Source organism: Asparagus officinalis, chromosome 7, assembly GCF_001876935.1.
Source record: "Asparagus officinalis chromosome 7, Aspof.V1, whole genome shotgun sequence".
Classification (NCBI taxonomy): domain Eukaryota; kingdom Viridiplantae; phylum Streptophyta; class Magnoliopsida; order Asparagales; family Asparagaceae; genus Asparagus; species Asparagus officinalis.
This window is the reverse complement of record NC_033800.1, coordinates 51,829,783-51,852,409: the sequence shown is the minus strand read 5'-3', so window position 1 is coordinate 51,852,409 and position 22,627 is coordinate 51,829,783. Positions and strand designations below refer to the sequence as shown.

The 22,627-nt window shown below is 37.8% G+C and overlaps 1 protein-coding gene and 1 long non-coding RNA gene across 2 annotated transcripts; both read right to left on the bottom strand.

Annotated features, from left to right (window-relative positions):
• LOC109847138 (U4/U6 small nuclear ribonucleoprotein PRP4-like protein) lies at positions 15,045-21,484 on the bottom strand. The gene is made up of 6 exons (XM_020416382.1): positions 21,466-21,484; positions 20,485-20,788; positions 17,304-17,757; positions 16,348-16,545; positions 16,159-16,240; positions 15,045-15,756 (listed from the first exon to the last, which is right to left on the bottom strand). The coding sequence occupies exons 1-6, from the start codon at positions 21,482-21,484 to the stop codon at positions 15,659-15,661; spliced, it is 1,155 nt and encodes a 384-aa protein (XP_020271971.1). The 3' UTR covers positions 15,045-15,658.
• LOC109849164 lies at positions 22,005-22,627 on the bottom strand. Its single transcript, XR_002249014.1, has 2 exons — positions 22,517-22,627; positions 22,005-22,397 (listed from the first exon to the last, which is right to left on the bottom strand). It is a non-coding gene; the product is annotated as an uncharacterized LOC109849164 (long non-coding RNA).

The window sequence follows — 22,627 nt, the reverse complement described above, 5'->3', positions numbered from 1 at the left end:
AAGTCAGAAAATTACTTAGTAGTCGACTACAAGGCATAATAGTCGACTACACTGTAAACTCACAGATTCTGGAATTTTCTTTTTAGTGTTTTGACTGTAACTTTCTCATCCGACATCGGAATAAGGTGATTTAAGATTTGTTGGAAAGCTGTTGAAGAGACCTACAACTTTAGTCTTTTGAGTTTTCCCAGATTCTAATTTCTAAGGGGTGTAAATGAAATGTTTTAAGACTCACTCAATATCTATAAACTCTAATGGCTAACATAAGGGATTTTTATTGTTAACCAACACACTAAGCATGTGTTAGTGTGTTCTAACACTATGTGTGTGCATGTGTGTGAGTGATCAAGGCTTGTACAAATTTCTAAGCAAAGAAAATATAAAATTACATTTTGACAATAAAGTATATCTTCTTCTTTGCTTCATTTTGCCTTGAACTCATCTATGTCTTGAGTATCTCTTTGAATATAATTATTGATATAGCTCTGATACTGCAAAACAAATATTAGCACATAATACACACAACATATAATATTTGTTATCATCAAAACAAACTAATCTTAGGGTCAAGATTCCTAACATACATGTATTAGTCGGCTGATAACGTGTTATCAGCCTGTTTTGAATAGTAAATACTAACTTTGAAGTACCTTAAAAAATAACAAATAAATTTTAAAAAATGTAAAACTTTGGAAAAAGTTTATAAACATAAATATGAACACGTTGGAAAAGAAAATTTTCAATTTGCTCTTATTATTTTAAAGTCTTAAAAATATTCAAAAACACTAAATACATGTGTTTATAAACATGTTGATTTGTCATTTAGCTCAAATCAAGTTTTGAAAACTTGTGTAATGTTTATATGGACATAATAAAAGATGTTTATGATGTATATATAGTCTAAAACATATTAACATAGAGTTCGCATAAAAGTACCTATGTTTTGAGAAAATCACAAATATATATGTGTGTATGTATTGAGCTTAAAGAATTACACACAATATATATAAACCTATACTAAGAATACCAGGATAGAATCTTCTGAAGCTTGAACTTTATTGGTTGACTTGATTTGCATAGGCTTCAATATCATTATAGCTCATTTTCCTGTGTATACTAAATAACACAAAACAAAATACTAAAAACAATATTAGTCGTAAATTGTTTGTTAAATCATCATCAAAACAAGAAGGCCAACAATAAGGATATCGGTCAACTGAAAACACTGTTCGGTTGGCTGAACAGAAACAAAATTGAAAACGCAGAGCAGTTTATCGATCGACTGGTTTGGACAATCGGTTGACCGAAAAACGTGCACAAGACATATTTGAACAGTAAACTTGATTTTCAAAGTGTGTTTAAAAATAGTAAATAAAATTTAAAAATTATGAAACTTGGGAATATGTTTATTCTGATGAAAACAAACATGTTAGAAAAGAAAATTTTCAAGTATCATTTTCCGTTTGTAAAAACTTATCATTTTGCCAAATCTCAAAAATACGAGTTCGTTTAAACACTTGATTTTGCAAAACGATTTCAACCAAGTTTTGGAAACCTTTTGAATGGACTAATGAACTTAGAAAAGATGTAAAACTAACTCAGTAAGTCAATAATTCAAATATACGTTATTTTCTCAAAACAACTCATACTACGAGAAATAACGTGTGTATAAGAATTGAGCTTTTAAGCATAACACATAAAATATAAACCTAAACTACTATACCCAAGCAATAGATCTTCAATTTGCTCGTCTTGATTGCGGATGAGGCGATGATGAATCTTGACTTGAATTGCGACGGCTTCATTCCGATTTTCTTCCAACCTCTTTTGAATGTCATCGTTAAGCTCAATTATAACCAACCACCAACAGAGGATATTTGTGTAGGATACCTAACAATCAAATACAAACACTCGACAAAGAATGTTAGGAATTGTTTGTTAATCATCAAAACTAGATTAGACAATGCGTTCATAAACATGAGACCTAGCATATTTGACCTCTTACTTCCCATTCTTCCATAAGGATTGATATTAGAAGTGTTTGTACCATTTCAGTTACATTTTTCAAATCTGGTATAGTCAATCAAGACATGGTCAGTATAGTTGACACGACATTTAGTTATTATTACCAGACTATACCTCCGTCAGCTTGCTATGCATGGATTTTGATTACTATTTGTCTTTCAGGTCAAGCACATTTTTTTCTAAAGAAAATCATCCAGTGTGGATAGAACATTAGACAGGACAATATATTCACCTGCGTAAGTTATGAGGTATAAGTTAGCATAATATCAAAAGACCAACCACAACCCACCCATTCCCCTAAAGCATTTATAATACCCATAAACATGCCTAACCACATATTAAAGTATATGTTCAAATGTGATACAGTTAGAGAATTCTGGTTAAAATACAGTGGAGAAGCATCGTATAGGCACTCTCTCGAGTCATTACGTTTGTGTTCTTTGTCTCAAACATGAAGAATCTGTAACAAAAAAGATTAAATAGAAGACAAATAACTTGATATTATTAATCCTATCTCCAATTTATATGAAGCATATCGTTTGAGAGTTCGTATAAGTTAGTGTAATATCAAATGACCAGCGACAACCCACTCATTTCCCTAAAGCAATTATAATACACATAAACATGCCTAACCACATATTAAAGTGTATGTTCAAATATGATACAGTTAGAGAATTCTGGTTAAAATACAGTGGAGAAGCATCATATAGACACTCTCAAGTCATTATGTTTGTGTTCTCTGTCTCAAACATGAAGAATCTGTAACAAAAAAGATTAACTAGAAGACAAATAACTTGATATTATTAATCCTATCTCCAATTTATATGAAGCATATCATTTGAGAGTTCCTTTTCTATGACACTGATTCCATGCACGACATAAGACTAGGTTGAGTTGATGATTTTTATAGTCTGCTCGATGAGGTCTTCCAGGAATGAAACAGTAAGACATGCATAGTTTGGTTGCAATCCTAGAGAAGTTTGATGTCAACGTATGTAGCATGAAGCCATACCGGTATCTGAGACGTGCCATACACATACTGAAAACCGACCCTTGGACATCTTTTTGAATTTATGTATACATTTATTTCGACATGTACTCAATAATATGTAATACATATTTTAATTTAAAACATTCGTCATACACTTCTTGGACAGTATATCCTACACCACATATTCACTTCTTGAGACTAGTCGGACACAGGTTTGTTTCATTTCAGCCCATGTATAGTTCATGCATTATAGAAGAACAAAGTTTTCTAAAAAAGTATGATAGATATTTTAGTTCTTAATCACGTAAATGAAAACAATATTGATCTCATGTAAATTATTAATTTCAGTTTATTATAATAGATAGTCTTGTTCCTATATCCTACCCTCTACAAATTTGTTGTGTTTCGTACCCTTGCGCATGCCCGCACGCATGTCTGTCTTACTTTGAAGTCAACATTAAGGAGTTGTGTGTAAATTTGAAGAACAAAATTATAAAATAGTCGCTGTTAGTAAAAGTTTGTAGTGTCTATTTTTATCATGAATTATTATGTTTTTCAAATGGTTAGATACTGTCTGTAGTGACTATCTTGTTCAAATAAAACCTGTGGGCTTTGTTTATGTAATATGGAAAGTAAGCAAAAATACATGTCAAAAGACAGTCCAATAAATGCAATCTGAGACAAATAATTATGAGGGAAATCAGAGACTCAATGATCTATTTATGGCACAAGGGATAAACATGTGATTGATTATATTAGACATCTAGATATCACAAATAAAGATCATAGACTTGTAGATAAACAAAAGAATGTGCAATTGAAAACAGTAACTGTTTCTTACACAAGAAATGTAACATGTGTGGTTACCCCATACCGACCCAGTGACATGGTAGGATCCAAACAGTAGAACTTGGATCGGTTGACTAAGGTGAAAACTGTGTTGATTTTGCTGGGAGCAAGATGTTCTGGTAGGAAATTAACTTCATGTAGGGTAGAAGATGGTTGTTCATAGTGATCAGACGGCCTGCATTCAGAGGAAGAACTTTTTTCTTTTTTTCTTTTTTTTGGGGGGTGGGGGTGTTGGTCCTCGCAAAGATCCGTTAATGTCTATAGTAAATATTAATCGAAATACTTGGGCGTAAAAGATGATATTCATGTTTAGGATTTCTTTAGGGAGGGCCATATTTAAGAGGCGGGAAAGTTTTTGCATTCCAGTCTTGAGGTTACATAACTAGCTAGCGGATGACAAATGCTAGTCTATGGTTGGTTGGCTCTGCTTATCTCCATACTTTTGGCAGTGGCAATAGGATGCTGGGAACATTGAGGTGCCAATCAGGTCGTTAGTCAGGTTTTAATTGTAGCTCCGTGTGGGCACATCATGAGAGAGAATGAGCATTAAAAAAAAGTTCAATTGCAATCGCGAAATGCGCCGCTGTTACTCGCTGCCAATAAGCAACACATATACCCAAACATAAGCCTAGCCTCATATCCCTAGCCTAACCCTAAACATAACGCTAAGCCTAACCCTACCCAGTTAGGGTGTGAGGGTTCATAGGCTATCACAAATTTGTGATTGCTGTTAACTTTTTCGATGATCATTCTCTTTCCATCTAGCGCTCACATGAGGCTACATTGTATAATGCATCACCTATTGTATCAACACGACACCGTGATTAACACCTTAGTACTCTTAGTGCTCTATCGTCGCTGGCAAAAGTGTGGCGATTAGTAGAGCCGATCAATCACAGACCAACATCTGTCATCATACAGTTATCCATGTAACATCAAGACTGGAAAATAGAACTTTCCCGCTTCTCATGTACAACCATCCAAAAGATTTCCTAGATACGAGCTTCATATCCTTTTTTTTATTCAAGTTTTTGGATTAAGATTTACTATGAGGGTAGGAGGTTTTTTAAGCACAAACCGAGCGCCCGCCCCGCCCTGCCGCCCCCGCTCCCCAACACTCGTATTGTCGGTCAGGCTATTCAATTATTGGTGGCAGCTTCTCCTCCCTACTAAGAGGACAATTTCTCCCGAGAACATCTTGTTCCCAGATCAACATCATCATCCCTGATATTCGTTACAATCTATTGAAGTCACTAATTTTTTGGAATCCCAACCATGTTAGGTAGCTACTTGAAAACCCCTTTTACATTTATTTTTATCAAGTTTCACACAGAGCTGATCTCACTTTTTCTAGTAAGAGAGATCTAATAGAGAAACATACTGTTTCTTATTTTGCATGGCTATTACCTGCATTGCTTACCTTTTTCGATTTTAGCGACTGTCGTTGGACACTTGCATCCCCAATTTGGTTAGGTTTAGGGTTAGGGTTGGGCTTGGGGTCAGGTTTAGGGTGAGGTTAGGGTATGGAGTTAGGTTTAAGGTTAGGTTTGGGTATATGTGTTGCCAATTGGGGGCAAGATAGCACAGTGTCAGTCCTGTCTAGGATTCCTGCGTGAATATCAGGATCTTGGGGGGGTTCTCTGAGGCACCCGGGCAGTGCTTTATATATATATGTATATATATATATATATATATATATATATATATATAGAGGAGAGAAAGGAGAGAGAGAGAGAGAGAGAGAGAGAGAGAGAGAGAGAGAGAGAGAGAGATGAGTTATGCTTGGTAAGTGAGGTGGCATAATCCTCTCAAATTCATTCAAATGGTTGCATATTCTCAATGCACTCTTCAATCCATGTGAATGTGGTCCCCATTTGAATGAGTGGAGTGGATTGTAACCACCTCACTACCAGGCATAAAAGTTATGCTTGGTAGTGAGGTGTCACATCCCCTCTACTCATTCAAATGGTTGCATATCCCCATGCACTTCTCAACCGCATGTGAATGTGATCCCCCCATTTGAATGGTGGAGGGGGATATGCCACCGTCACTACGCTAGCACAGAATTTGTGCTTAGTATCAACAAGCATACCCATTTTCTCTCATCTCTCTCTCTATATATAGTATATATATATATATATAATATAATTAAGAGAAGAGAGAGAGAGAGAGAGAGAGAGAGAAACTTATGTCAACTTAAGTGGATTATCCACCAAAGTTTCTATCCATTGATAAAAAGTCTTTTCATAATGATGCACGTATCTCTAAGATATCGTGGCATCTCTAGGTATCATCAAATAGATAGAAACTTTGGTGGATGGTCCACTTAGTTGACATAAAGTTTCTCTGCCTCTCTCTCTCTTATATAATATATATATAGTATATATGAGATTAATGGGTATCCTTGTGCATAGGAAGAGGATTCCTCCCTTGACGCCTCTAAAATCACATGATTGAAGCGACATTGTGGAATGATGCCGCTCCGTTGAACTGGATCTACATATTCTAAAAACCCCAACACAAGCCAAGTTTGGGGTGAATCCGTCGTCGTTTGACGCCTCCATCGAGCCATGTTGAAAAGTTCTATTGCATTCAAAACCGTTAAAATTGATAACGAAGTGGATGATGGGTCAAACGACGATGGGTTCACCCCAAACTTGATGTGTTGGGGTTTTAGAATATGTAGATCAAGTTCAACGAGGCGGATCATCCACATGTCGCTCAATCATGTGATTTTTAGAGGCATCATAGGAGGAATGCCCCCTCCTATGACAAGGAATACCCATTAATTTCCTCTCTCTCTCTCAGTGCTCTCTCCTCTATATATAATATATTTATATATATATATATATATATATATATATATATATATAATTGCTATGATCATTGTCGGTAATTTTATTGAATTCTGTTGCTGCTGGCTTATTTCTGCAACCGGGATTAATTAGTAGAGAGATTGTCTCGTGATGGTTTTCTTTCTTGTTTCCGGACAGGACCTGCTACAGAGAAGATTGAGCTAGGAACAAAGTTTTGTTTTGCGATTTGGCCTTTCCAATTTGATGGGGCTGGAAGAGCGATTTTATGCCTAACATCCTCCAAGAGGCAATGTGTTATTGCAGTGTAATGCGGGGTTAAACTGAAGGGGTTTCTCTACAGGTGGTTATTTGGTTGAATGTTGATAAAGTTTGTGCGGGTTTTAATTCAAGATGGATGTTTGTATATTTTTCAAGGTTAATTGCACATATAACCCCAATACTATCACATTGTGACACTTACTGCTCCGTAAGTTTGATACGGGGACTGGGAGGATACAGCTTCCTTAGTGATATAATATCATACTTAAATCTGCTATGAACTATAACGTTGGTGGAATTGGGCTTTCAATCGCCACTCGTCCCAGTTTTTTCGACTAGAGAACTGTCTCTGTTGCATTGCTATGAGCATTGTGATTCATTACTTAGATTGTTAAAATTTCTTGTATAATCATTTTCCAACCTTGAATGACTATTTGCTGAAACAGGTTTGGAATGAACTATTGTCTTAAACCAGTTTCATACTTATCTCTTGGAGGGTATACAATGCCATACATTTGCAAAACTAACCTTAAATCTCAATATTTATAAAACTATCCTTAAATCATATACATTGGGGAAATTACGCCACAACTAATAGAGTGAGTGATCAAAATGGTAACGGGGTATTTTGATCAACGCGTATCCGTTCTTAACTCGTGTATTCCCACAAAAAAAAAAGACATCCGAAAAATTCAACTCCACCCACCGTAAAAAAAAACTGTACATTTGAAATTTTTTTTTATCCCTCCCAAAATTCCCTCAAAATAGCTAGCTAGACAAGTTAGATTTCTGAGTCTTTGAAAGGGGATTGAAGTTAATGTTCATTCCCATGAACAAGCTTTGCAACGAGGATCTGTGCTGTTGCATTCTAACGGCTGCGCAATCTTTGTGGACATTTTAGCTAAAACGCTTGTTTTTCATCTTCTTGTGAGGGCTCAGGCGAGGCACGCAAGAATCGATTACGCATCATTGTCAACTGCATCCATACTTAACAAGCAAATTTTCACATACCCAAACTAGACATGGCATCTTGCGAGCGAACATATAAACATCAATCCCAAAAAACTTCTCAATTTAGCATTCATTACTTTAAAAAGAACATCATATACGTGGGGTACACCAAAACATCCAAGGATTTCAGCAAACCATACAAACTCAACAATTTTTCTTTTGGCTATTCTCATTTTCCCATTATAATACCAAGCGAGTTCTTAGTTTTTCAAGACTTACAATAACATACCGCAATCCATGAGATTAGAAGAGCCACAATAACAGAGATTTGCACTCGATCCCTTACATTACTGAGATTTGAGAGGTAGTTTTTGCATCTACCGCATGATTACAACTGAAATAACTTTTTGTGAATATACATCGTGTGAAATATGACTAACAACTAATTAATTGATCAAACATTCAGTGAAGTCCATTGTTCCAAACTAAACGGCATCCCTCTTTGTAGTCAATAAATTCCACCGGAAATACAGATGCAACAATAGATACCTACCCAAAAGTAAAGCTGTTTTAATATTCAGATGAAATTGAATCAAATTGCAAATTCAGACACTGAGAGAGAGAGAGAGAGAGAAGAGAGAGAGGAAAGGAGAAATGACTAGTTCCCTCCGCTAATTCCCTCTGCTAATTCATGAGTAGAGAGCATCTTAATGACTAAATCACATACAACATTAGATTTCTTTGCATCTGCGTCAACAAAACTTCGGCTTATGAACTTTCTAGTCGCTCTCTACACCTACTGAAATCAGACATAATCCTGACAAGCATCTAGTCAATGTCGCATTGAATTCTTTCATTTCCACTGCTTCTACTTGACCAAATCTTGATTGTGCGATCATAAGCAACAGTTGCTATTTGCTGCCCATCTGCATATTAATCAACAATCATAAGTACTTCCTTTGAAACTGCACCACAAGAAGACAGGGTTAATTGCACAGACCCGCTGGAAGTTCATTGTTTTGAACAGAACACCCCCCTGCAGTTCATTGTCGCAGAGATCCCACCTGGGTTAAAAATTTTGTTGACTCTTTTACGCCTGGGTGAAAATTTGGGAAGATATTGCCCGTGGGTAAATTACTGTGTTTATCTGAGTGTAAAAGAGCCGCGTTTGGTAAAATTACGGAGTTATCTGAGTGTAAAAGAGTAAAAATAAAATTAACCCTGTTGGTCTAATCTGCAACAATGAAACTACAGGGGTAGTAGTTCAAAACAACAATACTACAGGTGTCTAATGTGCAATTAGGCCCTATAATATACAAGAAAGTCCAACGAACTGACCTGCTCTAATATCTAACCCTGTAACTTTGGCTTCATGGCCGCGGACCAAAGTTTTGACAGGCTTGAAATGCTTGCCACAGACCACACCACTGATACAAAGAGCAAGAACAAACAATACATCAAAGATTTAGGTTATCCAAGTCCAACTAATAAAAATTCTCATCACCGGAAAGAGGACATAGTTGCAGTAAACAACCATTGCTTTCATATCATAGGAAGCAGTTGCAAGAAAGTATCCCTCCTGAGGTTGCGTATTTTCACTTGAGAGATAAGGTGGGAGTGAGCCGGTATAGTGGTACTCACACTTCCTCTTTCTCAAAATCCCATATTCTACAATGTCATTGTCTTCACTTCCAGTGGCTAAGCGATAGCCGTTGGGGGAGAAGCTGACTCCAAGGACCTGTATGTACACAAGTTTTAAACTATTAAGATCAATGCAACATACGAGGTGTTTGGTATGCTGAAATTTTAAATGCGCAATAATAGATTTTTCTTGGCAGAAAATGCTACACGCGTCATTTGTAGAAGAAAATTTGTCTCAATCCACTGATGAAATATATGCAACTTCTATTGTAGGAGACATATTCCAAATGCAAATCCAGTGTTGGGTAGTTTGCAAAAGTAGGCCGAATATGGCAGTTTTTGATGTGGCCGCCGCGCCATGAATCAAGTGTTTACATGTGTATTTGTAAAAAATGATTTACCATTTTTCTGAGTCATATGAATGACATGGGCCATAAATTTTTAGGTATAATTACAGATATTCCCCTCAGGTTTGGCACGATCGACACAAAATCCCCTAAGGAGACAGAGTTTACCCCCTCATTTGCAAATTTCTAGCCAAATACATCATAAATTTTTGACATATAATCAATCCATTGTCATTATAATAATCATATATTTGTTGAAATGAAAGGGTATATAATTACTATACGATATAGATATTAGCTTTTTACATCCAATTTAATCATGGCAGAAATTATAGAGGTGGGTTCACTTTTATAATCTTTTGTTTTTTTGTTTTGTTTGTTTTTATTTTTTATTTTTTTTTGTTTGGGTGTGGGGGGGGGGGTGTTTGGACAAATCATTCAACCTTAAGTGGGGCGTTTTGTAATTTATCCATTTTTTTGAAAGGGTCCAAAGTAAATATGAGAGCACTCCTTCAACCAAAAGTGCAAACTTACCGGCTTTGACAATGGCCTTCCAAGGCAAGAAATGCTCTTCTCTGTGCGAAGATCCCAGACACGAGTAAGTGCATCAAGGCCACATGATGCAGCTAAAGATCCATCTGGATGAAAGCTTATTCCATACACGCTTCTACTATGACCCTCTTGGAGAGAGCAATTCCAAGCCCAGTATTGATGTCCCAAAGTCTGCCACGTCTTATCAAAACTAGCAGTTCCCAGGTATTTACCTGATGGATGGGAATGCAGACACGAGCAAGCAGATCAAGATGGCCATCCAAGTGACTTCAATAGGGACCAGCATGCAGGCCTTGCCATAAACTTTGCAGTTCTATTCTGGGCGGATGCAAGTTACTAAGAGGTCCCTCAACAGGAGAAATAACTTATATGATCAAGTAGCAGCAGCGCGTCTCTGTGACCTTTTAAGTGTTGCAGTCATTTTTTACTTGTGGCAACTGCCTCCATAATTTTAGGCGATCCACACTCCAAGAAACTAAATGAAAAGATATTAAGGGATAAAGACATAACAGATATTCAGAAAGACAGATGTATATTGATTTTTTTTTTTAAAGAAAAAGATGGTCAGCCAATTACTATGATTCTCACAGGGGCCATGCAAAAGATGTAACTCGTGTATTCCACGAAAAAAAAAGACAATCCGAAAAATTCAACTCCACCCACCGTGAAAAAAAACCTGTACATTTGAAATTTGGTTTTATAAGTTATCCACTCCAAAATTCCTCAAAATAGCTAGCCTAGACAAGTTAGATTCTCTGCAGTCTTTTGAAAGGGGATTGAAGTTAATGTTCATGGCCTGGTCCCATGGACCAAGCTTTTTGCAACGAGGATCTTGCTTGTGCATTCTAACGGCTGCCAATTCTTTTGGACATTTTTAGACAACGCTTGTTTTTCATCCCTCTTTGGTGAGCTTCAGGCGAGCACGCAGAATCGATAGCATCATTGTCAAACTGCATCCATAACTTACAAGCAAATTTTTCACATACCCAAACTAAGACATGCATCTTGCGACAATCGATATAAACATCAATCCCAAAAAACTTCTCCATTTAAAACATCATCGTACTTTTAAAAAGAACATCAATATACGTGGGGTAGCAACCAAACATCCAAGGATTTTCAGCAAAACCATACCAATCAACAATTTTTCTTCTTTTGGCTATGTCTCATTTTCCATTATAATACCCAAGCGAGTTCTTAGTTTTTTTCAAGACTTACAATACATACCGCAATCCCATCGAGATTAGAAGAGCCCACATAACAGAGATATTTTGCACTCGATCCCTTACATTACTGGAGGATTTTGAGAGGTTAGTTTTTGCATCTAACCCATGATTACACACTGAAATAACTTTTGTGAATATACATCCGTGAAATTGACTACAACTAATTAATGTGATCAAACATTCAGTGAAGTCCATTGTTCCCAAACTAAACGCATCCTCTTTTGGTAGTCCAATAAATTTCCAACGGCAAAATACAAGACTCAACATAGATATCATACCCACAAAGTAAAGCTTGTTTTTAATATTCCAGATGAAATTGAATAAATTGCAAATTCAGACACTGAGAAGAGAGAGAGAGGAAGAAGAGAGAGGAAGAGAATGATCAGTTCCCTCCGCTAATGATCTTGTTCCCAGATCAACATCATCATCCTCATATTCGTCAATCTATTGAAGTCCTATTTTTTGGATCCCACCATGTTAGGTAGCTACTTGAAAACCACCCTTTACATTTATTTTTATCAAGTTTCACAACAGAGCTGATCTCACTTTTTCTAGTAAGAGAGATCTAATAGAGAACATCTGTTTCTTATTTGCATTGCTTACCTGCATTGCTTACCTTTTTCGATTTTAGCGACTGTCGTTGGACACTTGCATCCCAATTGGTTAGGTTTAGGGTTAGGGTTGGGCTTGGGGTCAGGTTTAGGGTGAGGTTAGGGGTATGGAGTTAGGTTTAAGGTTTAGGTTTGGGATATATGTGTTGCCAATTGGGGGCAAGATAGCACAGTGTCAGTCCTGTCTAGGATTCCTGCGTGAATATCAGGATCTTGGGGGGGTTCTCTGAGGCACCCGGGCAGTGCTTTATATATATATGTATATATATATATATATATATATATATATATATATAGAGGAGAGAAAGGAGAGAGAGAGAGAGAGAGAGAGAGAGAGAGAGAGAGAGAGAGAGAGAGATGAGTTATGCTTGGTAAGTGAGGTGGCATAATCCTCTCAAATTCATTCAAATGGTTGCATATTCTCAATGCACTCTTCAATCCATGTGAATGTGGTCCCCATTTGAATGAGTGGAGTGGATTGTAACCACCTCACTACCAGGCATAAAAGTTATGCTTGGTAGTGAGGTGTCACATCCCCTCTACTCATTCAAATGGTTGCATATCCCCATGCACTTCTCAACCGCATGTGAATGTGATCCCCCCATTTGAATGGTGGAGGGGGATATGCCACCGTCACTACGCTAGCACAGAATTTGTGCTTAGTATCAACAAGCATACCCATTTTCTCTCATCTCTCTCTCTATATATAGTATATATATATATATATAATATAATTAAGAGAAGAGAGAGAGAGAGAGAGAGAGAGAGAAAATTATGTCAACTTAAGTGGATTATCCACCAAAGTTTCTATCCATTGATAAAAAGTCTTTTCATAATGATGCACGTATCTCTAAGATATCGTGGCATCTCTAGGTATCATCAAATAGATAGAAACTTTGGTGGATGGTCCACTTAGTTGACATAAAGTTTCTCTGCCTCTCTCTCTCTTATATAATATATATATAGTATATATGAGATTAATGGGTATCCTTGTGCATAGGAAGAGGATTCCTCCCTTGACGCCTCTAAAATCACATGATTGAAGCGACATTGTGGAATGATGCCGCTCCGTTGAACTGGATCTACATATTCTAAAAACCCCAACACAGATCCAAGTTTGGGGTGAATCCGTCGTCGTTTGACGCCTCCATCGAGCCATGTTGAAAAGTTCTATTGCATTCAAAACCGTTAAAATTGATAACGAAGTGGATGATGGGTCAAACGACGATGGGTTCACCCCAAACTTGATGTGTTGGGGTTTTAGAATATGTAGATCAAGTTCAACGAGGCGGATCATCCACATGTCGCTCAATCATGTGATTTTTAGAGGCATCATAGGAGGAATGCCCCCTCCTATGACAAGGAATACCCATTAATTTCCTCTCTCTCTCTCAGTGCTCTCTCCGTCTATATATAATATATTTATATATATATATATTATATATATATATCTATATAATATAATGCTATATCATTGTCCGGTAATTTTATTGAATTGCTGTTGCTGCTGCTTATTTCTGCACACCGGGATTAATTAGTAGAAGATTGTCTCGTGATGGTTTTCTTCTTGTTTCCGACAGGACCTGCTACCGAGAAGATTGAGCTAGGAACAAAGTTTTGTTTTGCTTTGCTTTCCAATTTGATGGGGCTGGAAGAGCGATTTTATGCCTACATCCTCCAAGAGGCATGTGGTTATTGCAGTGTATGCGGGGTTAAACTGAAGGGGTTCCTTCTACAGGTGGTTATTTGGTTGAATGTTGATAAAGTTTGTGCGGGTTTTAATTCAAGATGATGTTTGTATATTTTTCAGGTTAATTGCACATATAACCCCAATACTATCACATTGTGACACTTACTGCTCCGTAAGTTTGATACGGGGACTGGGAGGATACACTTCCTTAGTGATATAATATCATACTTAATCTGCTATGAACTATACGTTGGTGAATTGGGCTTTCATCGCCACTCGTCCCTGTTTTCGACTAGAGAACTGTCTCTGTTGCATTGCCTATGAGCATTGTGATTCATTACTTAGATTGTTAAAATTTCTTGTATAATCATTTTCCAACCTTGAATGACTATTTGCTGAAACAGGTTTGGAATGACTATTTCTTAAACCAGTTTCATACTTACTCTGGAGGGTATACATGCATACATTTGCAAAACTAACCCTTAAATCTCAATATTTATAAAACTATCCCTTAAATCATATACATTGGGGAAATTACGCCCAACTAATAGAGTGAGTGATCAAATGGTAACGGGGTATTTTGATCACCGTATCCGTTCTTAACTCGTGTATTCCCACAAAAAAAAAAGACATCCGAAAAATTCAACTCCACCCACCGTAAAAAAAAACTGTACATTTGAATTTTTTTTATCCCCTCCAAAATTCCTCAAAATAGCTAGCTAGACAAGTTAGATTTCTCAAGTCTTTGAAAGGGGATTGAAGTTAATGTTCATTCCCATGACAAGCTTTGCAACAGGATCTGCTGTGCATTCTTAACGGCTGCCAATCTTTTGGACATTTTAGCAAACGCTTGTTTTTCATCTTCTTGGTGAGCTCAGGCGAGCACCAAGAATCGATACGCATCATTGTCAACTGCATCCATACTTACAAGCAAATTTTCACATACCCAAACTAGACATGCATCTTGCGAGCAACATATAAACATCAATCCCCAAAAAACTTCTCATTTACATTCATTACTTTAAAAAGAACATCATATACGTGGGGTACACCAAAACATCCAAGGATTTCAGCAAACCATACCAACTCAACAATTTTTCTTTTGGCTATTCTCATTTTCCCATTATAATACCAAGCGAGTTCTTAGTTTTTCAAGACTTACAATACATACCGCAATCCATGAGATTAGAAGAGCCCACAATAACAGAGATTTGCACTCGATCCCTTACATTACTGAGATTTGAGAGGTAGTTTTTGCATCTACCCATGATTACAACTGAAATAACTTTTGTGAATATACATCGTGAAATATGACTACAACTAATTAATTGATCAAACATTCAGTGAAGTCCATTGTTCCAAACTAAACGCATCCCTCTTTGTAGTCAATAAATTCCACCGGAATACAGATCAACAATAGATACCTACCCAAAAGTAAAGCTGTTTTAATATTCAGATGAAATTGAATCAAATTGCAAATTCAGACACTGAGAGAGAGAGAGAGAGAGAGAGAGAGAGGAAAAGGAGAATGATCTAGTTCCCTCCGCTAATTCCCTCTGCTAATTCATGAGTAGAGAGCATCTTAATGACTAAATCACATACAACATTAGATTTCTTTGCATCTGCGTCAACAAAACTTCGGCTTATGAACTTCTAGTCCTCCTCTTACCTACTGAAATCAGACATAATCCTGACAAGCATCTAGTCAATGTCCATTGAATTCTTCTCATTTCCACTGCTTCTACTTGACCAAATCTTGATTGTGCGATCATAAGCAACAGTTGCTATTTGCTGCCCATCTGCATATTAATCAACAATCATAAGTACTTCCTTTGAAACTGCACCACAGAAGACAGGGTTAATTGCACAGACCCCTGGCAGTTCATTGTTTTGAACAGAACACCCCCCTGCAGTTCATTGTCGCAGAGATCCCACCTGGGTTAAATTTTGTTGACTCTTTTACCCTGGGTGAAAATTTGGAAGATATTGCCCGTGGGTAAATTACTGTGTTTATCTGAGTGTAAAAGAGCCCGTTGGTAAAATTACGGAGTTATCTGAGTGTAAAAGAGTAAAAATAAAATTAACCCTGTTGGTCTATCTGCAACAATGAAACTACAGGGGTAGTAGTTCAAAACAACAATACTACAGGTGTCTAATGTGCAATTAGCCCTATAATATACAAGAAAGTCCAACGAACTGACCTGCTCTAATATCTAAACCTGTAACTTTGGCTTCATGCCCGACCAAAGTTTTGACAGGCTTGAAATCTTGCCCAGACCACACCTGATACAAAGAGCAAGAACAAACAATACATCAAAGATTTAGGTTATCCAAGTCAACTAATAAAAATTCTCATCACCGGAAAGAGGACATAGTTGCAAGTAACAAACCATTGCTTTCATATCATAGGAAGCAGTTGCAAGAAAGTATCCCTCCTGAGGTTCGTATTTCACTTGAGAGATAAGGTGGGAGTGAGCCGGTATAGTGTACTCACACTTCCTCTTTCTCAAATCCCATATTCTACATGTATTGTCTTCACTTCCAGTGGCTAAGCGATAGCCGTTGGGGGAGAAGCTGACTCCAAGGACCTGTATGTCACAAGTTTTAAACTATTAAGATCAATCAACACTACGAGGTTGTTTGGTATGCTGAAATTTTAAATGCAATAGATTTTTCTTGCAGAAAATGCTACACGCGTCATTTGTAGAAGAAAATTTGTCTCAAATCCACTGATTAAATATATGCACTTCTATTGTAGGAGACATATTTCCAAATGCAAATCCAGTGTTGGGTAGTTGCAAAAGTAGCCGAATATGCAGTTTTTGATGTGCCCGCGCCATGAATCAAGTGTTTACATGTGTATTTGTAAAATGATTTACATTTTCTGAGTCATATGAATGACATGGCCATAAATTTTTAGGGTATAATTACAGATATTCCCCTCAGGTTTGCACGATCGACACAAAATCCCCCTAAGGAGACAGAGTTTACCCCCTCATTTGCAATTTCTAGCCAAATAATCATAAATTTTTGACATAATCATCCATTGTCATTATAATAATCATATATTTGTTGAAATGAAAGGGTATATAATTACTATACCATATGATATTAGCTTTTACATCCAATTTAATCATGCAGAAATTATAGAGGTGGGTTCACTTTTATAATCTTTTGTTTTTTTGTTTTGTTTGTTTTTATTTTTTATTTTTTTTTGTTTGGGGTGGGGGGGGGGGGGTTGACAATCATTCAAACCTTAGTGGGGCTGTTTTGTAATTTATCCATTTTTTTGAAAGGGTCCAAAGTAAATATGAGAGCACTCCTTCAACCAAAAGTGCAAACTTACCGGCTTGACATGGCCTTCCAAGGCAAGAATGCTTCTTCCTGTGCGAAGATCCCAGACACGAGTAAGTGCATCAAGGCCACATGATGCAGCTAAAGATCCATCTGGATGAAAGCTTATTCCATACACGCTTCTACTATGACCCTCTTGGAGGAGCAATTCCAACCCAGTATTGATGTCCCAAAGTCTCCACGTCTTATCAAAACTAGCAGTTCCCAGGTATTTACCTGATGGATGGAATGCAACACGAGCAAGCCGATCAAGATGGCCATCAAATGACTTCAATAGGGACCCATCAGGCTTCCATAACTTTGCAGTTCTATCTGCGGATGCAGTTACTAAGAGGTCATCAACAGGAGAAAATACTATATCAGTAGCACGCTCTCTGTGACCTTTAAGTGTTGCAGTCCTTTTTACTTGTGGCATGCTCCATATTTTAGCGATCCCACTCCAAGAACTAAATGAAAGATATTAGGGATAAAGACATAAGATATTCAGAAGACAGATGTAATTGATTTTTTTTTTTAAAGAAAAAGATGGTCAGCCAATTATATGATCTCAAGGGGCATGCAAAAGATCGTCACTTGTTGAAAGAAAAAGAGAAAATAAAGTAGAACTTAATCCACAAGGACACTGATGACACTAATGTTAATATAGTTTGATATAAAGCTCATAGGAGAGAGCTACAAGAAATGCTTAATCTTGCAGCTTTCCATATATAAAAAGCAAACATTAAAATACTCATGAAAGCTGTTTTACATTGAGACAAACGAATTAGCTGATTCTATCACTTTATTTACTTTAGAAAAACATCAAAGAAAGACGGATCAGCTAAAAGAGGAAAAGAAAAGAAAGGATTGAGTAACAAGAAAATTGAGCCTAGATTTAGGTACAGCTATACTAAAGCGCCAAAGCTCTGACTGAAAGGAGCCAAGAGTAAAAGATTATGAATTTTGGGAGCAATCAACCTTCATTGTTATTGGGATGGGAAGTGCATAAATACATGCAAAGGAAAATAGTACTAAATGGATCATACAAGACCAAGGTTCAGTCTTTCTCCCTTTTTTATTTTTCATTTTTTTTTCTCCTTTTTTTTCTTTTTCTTATTGATCCAGAAAAGCACCCAAAAAAAAAAGATATGTCTCTGGGACTTCTTGTTTACTCTTCAAATAAAATAACAAACCAATGATAATAAAGCGATAGAGCGAATTGAAACAACGAGAAGTTTTGATCTGCCTAAACAATAGGCAGACTAGTATAGTTATAATGCCTTGCACTTGAAGCTGGGTGCTGCCCAGCATTTGAAATCTTTAAAAGTAGTGCCTTTTCCCTTTTTAATTCTTACTTTAACTATTGTTTTCCTGTTTTCTTCTGAAACTTCTCCGTAGAGAGTTTATAGATAATAGTCACAACAACACTGCCAAAAATAAGTGCACAACTCTGGGTATTTATGCTGACAAATTCTAAGAGCACAAATACTGAAATGTTAAGTAAACTATAAATAAACATTTTTTAAAAGTGGAATGCAACTATAAATATGTCGTCCAAGTATTGACAGCTAAAATTAGCTAATTCCACCTTACTAATAGAAGTAGCATTTGAAATGAACAAAGCAAGAAGTATTGTTAACAATGGATGTAGGAAATGACTAAATCAACAGCATAAATGCACTATTTATTTCTTCCCTTAGAAGACTGGTATGCTTCAATCTGAATTTGATCCAGAACATGTAGCAAACGTATGTTAGAATCAAATGTGTGTTAGAATCATCCAATCTCATGGTATTTTCTACTTGAATTGCTCATCAGGACACAAGCTAAGAACGCTGATTCTTAATTTTGAATTTTCAAAAAGAGCATCACTTAAAACTTCATGATATTTTCTATGTGAATTTGCAAGCCATCACAACAAGCTAAGTGTGCTAATATTTAATTTTGAATTTTAAGACCACCAATCAATGCTGAAGAATGAACAGGTTGAAAGTCGAAAAAAATTCTGAAACCAAACGTCAGTATATCACTCATTTACTATTTAAGTAGTTGGCAGATTCAGCCAAAAAAAGATCCAAAATGGAAGCTCAACTTGTACCTGTACTGCTCTGTATATTTCTTTTTCATGACAAACAAAAGGTGATTTAACAAAATCACTAGTACTGGAAGTGTTTTTTCCCCCAGATTTTAAACAGATTCCGAACATATTGTAAACAATGTTGCAAACTCTTTTTGCGTGGTCAGAATACGAGTGGAACTGATACCTTAAAATATATTTATCTTATCCAACTTCAAATATCATAAAAACTCAACAAACGAAAGTAGAAAACAAACTCTCATGTTCAGCCTTCATTCATTGAGATCAGAACCTACAACAAGCACAACTACTGGCAAAGTTCTTTTTTTTAGGGAAAGTGAAGTAACTGCCGATTATTATCAAGAGATATTTATTATAAATATGTAAGGAAATAGATAAGAGGGAAGATAAAGGGTGAGGGAAGGGAAGTATGCAAAGTTAGTGTAGATTGTTGCGGAAGAAAAGACACTGCTGCACATTGAAACCAGCTAGAAAAGCCACTCCGCAGCAATCTCGTCGATGATGAAGCTTTATCTTGAAAGTGTGTTGAGTGTTTTCCAGAAGCAACTAATTGGAGGAAACATGAAAGACATCCTGAGACTTGATGTCTGAGGGGTAAATTTTTTTCGCCAGGTAATCCGGAGATCAAAGATTGACCACAGGGAGGATGTGTTGATAAATGTGGAACTTTGACAATTGATCAAACTCAGAGAGAAGGTGTGGTGTAGGAATATATGCTCAAGTCTTGCTAGAGTTGATACCATGCAGTATGCTAAAGAATGTGGCAACTTGCAGTTGATGAAGTTAGAAATTGTGAACAGTTAATCTAGATAAGAAAGTTAAATCAAATTTTAGCTTTAAGAAGAGCCGGTAGGTGCAAAGATGAAGCCAGTGTAGCATGATTAGAAAAAAAAGGCTTGAGAACTCTATAATATATGTATTAGGCTACGAATTACATCATCATTGCCAACGTAGGAGCAGTTTCCACACCTTAGTGTCAACCATAACAAAGTCACTCTTTTTTTACTACAGTCTTTATCTAATCATATGTAGATACAGCGAATCTCAAATGCACCGATAATAGCAAAATCACAAAGAAAAACCCATGAAAACTTACCATGTAGCCAGCATCAACCCATCCCTCGAAAAAGAGCACCCCGAAAGCGGCCTATCATCCCCAATCTCGCTACACTCAAGCACAAACTCCCCAGCAGCCCTACACGCCTCCTTCGCCTCCCCTTCCTCATCCTCATCGGGATCCTCCCTCCTCCTCCTCGCCCGTCCAATCCTCACCCTCGCCCTGCCCACTGAAAACCTTGCAATCTCCCTCCTCGCCTCGGCTAACTCCTTCAACCCCTCCGTATAAAACGGGTACGAAACCTCCACTCCCTCATCCTCAACCTCATCCCTCTCCGCCTCTCCTCATATGGCGCCTTTGAGAAGTTCTCATGCGCCCGTCCGCTTCGAGGCAGGAGACATGCATCGGATCGGCAGCCGCTTCCCGCTGGGCTTCCATTCTCTGATTGGCGCTTTCGCCAAGAGGCGTGACGCCGGCTCGTTGAGGCGGCGAGCTAGGCGCGGCAACGCGGAGTCGTTTGGTTGGTACGCGCCAGTAGCGTAGGCGCGGCGCCGGAGGCGAGAAGATCCTGGATTGCTTCTCCTGGTCGCTCCGCGGGCCGAGGCGGACTCTCCTCGGGATCTCATAGTCGGTCGATGTGGCGGCGCGCGGCGCTGCGGCGGCGGCGGAGGGCAGGAGGGCATTGTGGCAATGGGTGCGGACGCGGTACTTGCGAGGCAGCGACGGGATTGGGGGTGTTAGGGTTTGGTCGGAGGAGGTGGTGGCGGCGTTGGAGGGGGAGAGGGAGCGGGTTAGGGAGAGGAGCTCTGCTTCGTCTTCGTCCATGGCGGTTGATTCTAGGGTTAGGGTTTTGGGAATTTGGGGTTTTTTTTTCCAGGGTTTCGGGAAGGATTTGGGTGAGGGACGATGCTGAATTACTCCCGTTGAAGGAAGGCGTACACTGGATCCTATAATGTCTTGGATCCACTTAAGACCCGAATCCACTAACCTGTGGAGTTGGGTTTTGGATTACCAACAAACCCAATATACAATTATACATTCATTAGTAATACCCTTTCCTAGAATCAAATAAGGAAACTGGCGAAGCGGAGAGTTTCATTAAAAAGAGTTCTTGCTCGATGCATTAGCTCTGTACTTTTTAATCTTACGAACGATATAGACGATCATACGTAAAATTGAATAATGACTAATGAATTGGGTTAAATGTCGCATTAACTCGAAACGCCAATTATACCAGTAATAGATGACAGAAGAAGAGTGTGTCGGAAATGTATTTTTGATCCTCCCTGGCTCCTGCTACTAAAAAAAACAGTAGAGACCACTAATCTTAAAGCCACATGATTACATTAGATTGCTATATTGATCTACACCGGTAATAATGGTACATAAAAGTTGTTTGGAAAGCGCCCCGCGCGGCATCGATCGATAGTGATTATGGATGGAAAGCAAATTGGAATGCTAATTTATGAGCATTTTTTTTTTTTTTGACGTGAAATCAAAGAGCCAGCGCCAAACATGCACACTGGATTCAATCACTGCTGATTCAAGCGATAAAGCGATTGCTACATACATGGGATCTACTCATAAACATGATAGCAAAATTGCCAATAACAAACATCACTCATACAAGTTGCCCGCGTAAACTTTTGCATAAAATTAAAATTAATCAACTGGCATGTTTGACATCTTAGATCGAGAAACAAGGTAAACACATAATACATCTCATGTTATCAACCATATAACAGAATCATACAAACTCTACATAAACACAAGATCATCACAATTCTCCTCAGCCTTCTCGTCTGGGCCTACTGCGACGCGCCGAGGAGCGGGCGGCGGCCGCGGCAGCCGCAGCTCGGCCGCAGCCACACTTCCTCCTCCGAAATTCCGGCCTCTCTGCCTTCTTCATCCTCTTCTTCATTCTCCTCCATCAATGCTCTATTCATTGCAAGCTAAAAATTTAAAAAAAATAAAATAAAATTAAAGAAAAAACCCCGAAATAAAAAGTCAAAAAACTCATCGAGGCATTTCATCAAACAAGTAAAGTGCACGAGAAAAAAACATCCATTACGTCCTCGAGAAATTTCTCTTCGAGGTTATCGGCGATGCGGAGCGATGCGAAGACGGTGCCTGCGAAGAGAGAGAAGGGGAAGACGAAGGCGAGTATGAGGGTGGTGGAGCT

Bases quoted from the DNA above. Each gene is read 5' to 3' on its own strand.
- LOC109847138 (XM_020416382.1), bottom strand. The intron at 17,758-20,484 runs GTAAGTTTTCAT...TCTTTCATTTAG, and splicing joins GGGTTGATGCTGGCTACATG to TTCTTGGAGTGGGATCGCTA. The intron at 16,546-17,303 runs GTAAGTTTGCAC...TGTGACATACAG, and splicing joins TGGAAGGCCATGTCAAGCCG to GTCCTTGGAGTCAGCTTCTC.